Genomic DNA, 6,213 nt, shown 5'->3' with positions numbered 1-6,213 from the left:
TCTTCTGAATGTTAAAAGGCACAGTCAGTGAGATCATCAATCAATCACATTTTTTTTCTACTTATTTAAAGGCACAGTGCAACTAAAAATACAGCATAACACATTTTCTTGGTCATAGTGCAATATCTCAATGCAGATAGTTTTATCTGTTTGGATGTATCAGACCAATAAGTGGAGCCTAATGAAAAAAAGTCTTTAGTTTCTTCCTTTTGCTTGCAGACAGTTAAGGGGCTTACTATGGTAGAAATCTAGTTCTGTAATCTATTCCTAGTGATGTCTGGGTGCGGTATTGTGAGTATTTTAAGGATAAACTATACATATATATGTATATATATCACTTCCAAGTCAAAAGAAAACAGGTTTTACTGTATCTTCAGGTGAACTGGCCTTTTAAAAGTCTATTTTATGTATTTATTAATTGTAACCATGTGGAAATCAAAACTTCTGAAGTTGAAAAATAAAACTGGGATAGATTGAGTAACGGTATATACAGTAAACAACCAAAATGCATGTTTTGTTTCTGATAGTTTGGAGTCACTCATACATCAGTGCAATTTAAACTGTTATAAGGCATCAATAGGGTTAGGGTTAGTTACCCTAACCCTTACCCCATTACATTAATCAACTCAAAATCTTTTTACAACCTAAAAACAAAAACAGCAAACAAAAACAATCCCACTTATGTTAATGATCGACATTTACCAGAGAGCATCAGTCCCAGTATTTACATTAGGTATAACACAGGGCTCTTCATAAACACACATCTAAAATAACCAAAATTAAGACACTGAGTTGGCGGATATTCACAATTCTCTAACAATATTTACAATTTTACACACAATTCTAGAAAGTTTGCAGGCTTGAGCAGGATCAATTAATAATTTAAAAAAGGGGAAGGCTGCATCTACTCTTGCTGAAAAGTACTAAAATGCACACAAGGCACATTAATACTCCCTGAGGCTGATTACTTAAGCAAGCTCAGTCAGCGTCGGTTATAATGCTGGTGGCGTCTGAATCATCAAAGGTCCTCTTGTAGCGGACGGTAGAAGAGAATTTGGCTCTATTCTTTTTATAGAAGATAAAGCCAATGGCTAAAAGGAGAGCGAGGACGACCACGACGAAGAGACCCAACGCCACAGGAGAGCCTCCGGACTCTGAGGACGCAAAGGTGAAGTTAGTCAGTTTTTAGTAGTCTCGCATCGCCTGACCCTCCTCCACAGCGCTGCGGAGGAGGGTCAGGTAAGTCTACACAGCATGGGAGAAAACTGTGTGTGGTTTATTGGCATGTCTTCAAACCAATCACATTTGTCATACTAAGCGCCGGGCAGAGCCACTGTGCCGCAGCTAAATAGCCTCGGGAAGGAACTTGTTCTGGTGGACCATGTGTACGTTCAAAAGTTGTTTCAGTCGTGCAACAGAAAACTCAGATTGGACAGATAGTCTAGCTAGCTGTCTGGATTTACCCTGCAGAGATCTGAGGAGCAGTTAACCATAGTCCTCAGAAATCCACCGGAGTTTAAAATTCTAAAAAATACACAAAGAAAGCGGAAGGTAAAGGACATCCGGCCGACGGAGCAATCCCGGAAGTGGAACGTCGTGGATATAGAATAGTTTTTAGAGGTCTTCGTGTGCCCACTAAACAAGATGTCATCATGTTTGAGTTCATACAGCTTTAATATGAATTATTATTATTATATTAATTTTTATCTGAGTTCAGACTCTCTGTCTAAAGGCCCAGACACACAGAGCCGACGGCCAAACGTCAGCAGAAAAGGCAGTTGGGCTGATCAGTCTCCTCAAATTTGTCAAAAAAAGTGCCTCGGAACACACCAAAGCAACGAGACGTAATACGTAACCATAACAGCAGGCGGCGCTAATCTGTATTGTCGCCCAAAAAATGAAAACAGGCAGCTGATTGGACGAACGCGTCACGTGGGTCTTGTTTCTCCGGAAATTCAAAGACAGACTGTCATGGCGGCTTGTTGGGTATACGATCTCATATTGTACTAAAATAGTTCACCGAAACGTGTTTCTGAAAACATTTTAAGCGAGAAATAGGCCGTGCAGTTGCTGAATCTGTCTTCATTTAAGATTGACAAAGGTCAGTTTAAAAGATTTTCGTCAGATTTTGAGAGACTCTAGTCACGCTCATTCCGCTCCCCGTTTCCGGGTTAGCACTCTACCAATTGGATTGGTTATTTGAGTCCGACTGCCGGCAGTGCCCGCCCCGCCGATTATACATGTCAAATCGGCCAAAATGAAGGACAACGGCATGGAACACACTGAACAGACTCGAGTCACTGACCTCGCCAGACTGTCCAACGGCTGATTATCGGCTCTGTGTGTCCGGGCCTTAAGACAAACTAAGTAATGTAAATAATATCCGTTTGGGTTGAAACACCTTGGCGAATAAGCGCATTCCCCAAAATGTCAAAACATTCCTTTAATGCAGTTGTGATACTCACTTGCTTCCGTTTTGCAGACAATACGACTGTGGCTAGCCTCGCAGCTGACAACTTTCCAGATTCCTTCATCTCCTGCCATCATGACGGCACAGTAGTGCTCGGACTTCTTCACAGTAACCAAAGCATCAGACTTCCAGTTAGAGTAAGCCAGAGCCGAGCCATCCTGCCAGGATACAGGCTTACCTGAGAGGGAAAACGAGGAGATCATCAGCGGGGAAAGGGAGCAGGACTATCATCACTCTCAACATTAACGTCACAAATAATGTGTTTCTGTATGATGTTGAGGGTTAATTTCCGACTCACACGAAGAAGTTGACCCAGATTTGTTAAAATGTTACATTTTTTTTTGGCCACTAAGAGCAGCAGAACTCAAAATACCGGTCTAATCACTATTTCGTTTTTTAGTTCTTAGGGCTGGGCGATATGGAGAAAATCAAATATCACGATATTTTTGACCAAATATCTCAATATCGATAACGCAATGATATTGTAGTGTTGACTATTGGTGCTTTCACAAAATATTTACACAATGAGATTTTTGATAAATAATCATCAGTAATATGGATATAATGACTAAGTGGGTAAAGGCAAATAATAGAGCAGTTACAACAGTCTGGTAAGTTCAGAAAATGACATCACTTTACTGTAATGCAGCTTTTAAAACCTGGAAAAGACAACACTTATGCCATATTACGATATCCAAAATCTAAGACGATATCTAGTCTCATATCACGATATTAATATAATATTGATATACTGCCCAGCTCTAGTTCTTAGTTTATTTTTTTTTCATATGTAAACAGAAAGGTCAACCACCTTACAATTCAAAACTGGATTGTAATCAGCTATCACTCCCAAATGAACTGACAGGTATTTAAATACTCAGAGATTCTCTTTTCACTCAAAACACTCTAAAGCTAAATCCAAGTTAATGTTTTCTGTTGCTGCGAAGTTTAAACGTTTACGTAGTAAAACAAGCCTATATTGTCAAGTATGTGTCAATTATGATCATATGAGAAACACAAAATGCAGATTTTTCATCTAGAAGTCAAACTCTAACTAATGCAATTATATGCATGAATATAATCATAATTGAAATATTTAAAAAAAACTGCAGATTGGGCCTTTAATGTTATCTAAATCCTCAATGACATTTTACCGTTTTGCTTCCATTTATATGATGATAGCATGATAGGGTTTACCTTGAGTGTCGAGCTCCATGCCGAGCCACACTCGACTGGTGATGAGAGGGTCATCAGACATGTACTTTGACACAAAGTCGTTCTCCTCTTTGGATTTTAAGGTCAGCAGTTGAGCATCTGTCAGTAGAAAAAAAAAAAAAAAAAAGAATTGGTGGACTACAGTTGCTTCAGATGAATACTAACTCTAACCCTTCATGCACCAGACAACAACTCACCCATGCTCTGACAGATGCTCCGGGCCTTCTCCATGCTGTACACGCTGTAGTTGTAGAAGCCCATGTCGAAGGCGTAACAGTGATCCTGATGCTGCACCCACATGGACACACCGTTACTCTGAGGGCAGTGATTGGTCACTGGGGCAACCTGCTGTCTGGCCGCTGATCCATAACAACAGAAACAAGATGGACACGGTCAATGCCACTCCAACATGAATTAAGTCACAAGTAGATGCATAATGCCATAATGTAAAAATAAAAAATGATTCCGTGGTGCTACTGTAGTTTTTTCCCTCTAAATCTAAACCATTCAATACGTCTGGAACGAGCTTCCAGAAGAATTTGTGCGTTCCCCTTCAGTTAAAGTGCTGATATTATGCTTTTTGAGAATGTCTGTTGGGTCATTTCTTGATGGTGAATGCAAGATTTCCAGTCTCTACTAAAGAGTTTTCAGGTGGATTTTCCTTTAGTGCTCATATTATGCTTTTTGGCTTTTCCACCTTCCTTTATTGTGATATATATCTTTTTTGTGCATGTTATAGGTTTACAAAGTGAAAAAGCCCAAAGTCCACCCCAAAGGGACTTACCATCTCCAACAGAAAACACTGTTCTCAAACTGCTCCAAACAGCTCTATTGTAGTCCAGCCTTTACTTCCGTGACAAACGTGCGTCACTTTGTAACACGTTATAATGCTCGCCTAGCTGCTAGCATGGCACTCCCTCATACTCTGCAACTGACAAGCTAGCAGTGCTGACCTAGCTACTGCGCATGTGTGATGCCTCACTCTGTAGCTAAAACAGAGAGCTCAACACACAGGGGGAAAAGAGGAGCTGCAGCAATATGAAGTACAACAAAAATATGGTGTTTTTTTAAAACTAAACCACGTAAACCTATTCTGGTACAACCTCTAAATACAATTATGAAACTGAAAATGAGCATAATATGAGCACTTTAAAGAATAGGCTGGATACATTTTGTCTGTAAGAAGATGTAATGTTCAACTATAAAGCTGGTTTGTAATTTATGTAACTTATTTATGAAACATAAGTCATGTTTAATCATGAAATGAATGTGATTTATGAAATCAGTGTGCTTCAAATGTGTTTCTATCATTTTTGTTTTTGTGTCGTTTGAGTCTGGAATAGAGGATTTTATATCCTGTACCAGACAATATTCAATACATTTCAATAAAAAATAAATAAATTATTTATTTAAAAACTAAATACCAACTGCAGTCATTTTTTCTACATGATGAAAAAAGAAGAATGTGGTTTTATATATAAAAACACACAGGTGTCTTACTCTGGGATGGGGTGGTGATGGTGGCCGTGTAGCAGATGGCTCCGTCTACCAACGTGTTGCAGCTGGTTCTCACCCAGGCTCCGGCAGGGGTTACAAATACACAGCTGGCCTCTTGTTTGTCTGAGCTGGCGCCCTCCAAAGAGTCAGAGATGGTGGCTTTGTAGTCCAATCTCGTTCCATCAGACCACTCAAAGGCTGAGTCACTAACCTGCACGGAGAGAGAGAGAGAGACACCGTCGTATTAGCTGGTGAAGTGCAATTGTGAGCAAAGAATTATGAGGCACCACCGTGTGAAAGAAGTCCAAATGAGATATACTTGGAATGTACTCGTAAAATCTTTTTGCTCAGATTCTGGTTAGGCATAATTCTTACATCCTGGTTCGATAGGCCAATCCAGAGCGGGAAGCCGTCCGTCTTAGCAATGAGCTTCACGTGCACACTGTGCTGGATATCGTGGACACTTGCCAGGTGGCCTCCATGCTGACCACACGCTTCCAAAGCCTGGTACCAACTCATTTTTCGGGTTACAACCTCATAAGTTAAGTTGGCGTAATGTTGTAAATCCTTGGATGACACGGTGTACTCCTGTTTTGGTTCTTGGGAGTGAAGGATTAGAAATGTAAAATAGTTTCAGTGACGATAACAACAGAGGTGGACTGAGAAATGTGAATTAGGATGTGAAGTGTGATACACCAACCATTGTCCAGTTTGCAGGTCACAATGGTCCTTTGTTTGAACTCTGCGAATAAGCCTTGGTTTGAGATGAGAATCCAGTTGTTATCAACGGTGAGACCAGCCAAGAATGGTCCGTCTACATCTGGTCTGCCTTTTGCCCAGTTGGAATATTGGACATTTGTGCCATCGTACCACTTCATCTGGTTATCTACAGCCAAACAAAATAACTATTAACCCCTGTATAGTGACACGCACGCACACACAATCGATTTTTCAATTTTAAAAAACAGAGAAAATCCTGCACTTGTCACTTTATTTACAATACAATATTTAAATCATTTTCATTACAATAT

The 6,213-nt window shown here is 40.0% G+C and overlaps 1 protein-coding gene across 1 annotated transcript in view; it reads right to left on the bottom strand.

Moving 5' to 3' along the window:
- Window positions 1–334: 334 nt before the first annotated feature.
- The window catches only part of ly75 (lymphocyte antigen 75), a 30,312-nt gene continuing 24,433 nt past the window's right edge, over window positions 335–6,213 (bottom strand). The window contains exons 29-36 of the mRNA XM_031306318.2: window positions 5,883–6,068; window positions 5,558–5,781; window positions 5,186–5,393; window positions 3,883–4,044; window positions 3,668–3,784; window positions 2,466–2,648; window positions 603–1,154; window positions 335–560 (exon numbers count right to left, since the gene is read on the bottom strand). Coding sequence (XP_031162178.1) covers window positions 979–1,154; window positions 2,466–2,648; window positions 3,668–3,784; window positions 3,883–4,044; window positions 5,186–5,393; window positions 5,558–5,781; window positions 5,883–6,068 — 1,256 coding nt within the window. The 3' untranslated portion in view covers window positions 335–560; window positions 603–978. The remainder of the gene's footprint in view (window positions 561–602; window positions 1,155–2,465; window positions 2,649–3,667; window positions 3,785–3,882; window positions 4,045–5,185; window positions 5,394–5,557; window positions 5,782–5,882; window positions 6,069–6,213) is intronic.

Source organism: Sander lucioperca, chromosome 3, assembly GCF_008315115.2.
Source record: "Sander lucioperca isolate FBNREF2018 chromosome 3, SLUC_FBN_1.2, whole genome shotgun sequence".
Classification (NCBI taxonomy): Eukaryota; Metazoa; Chordata; class Actinopteri; order Perciformes; family Percidae; genus Sander; species Sander lucioperca.
This window is presented reverse-complemented; position numbering and strand designations above follow the sequence as displayed.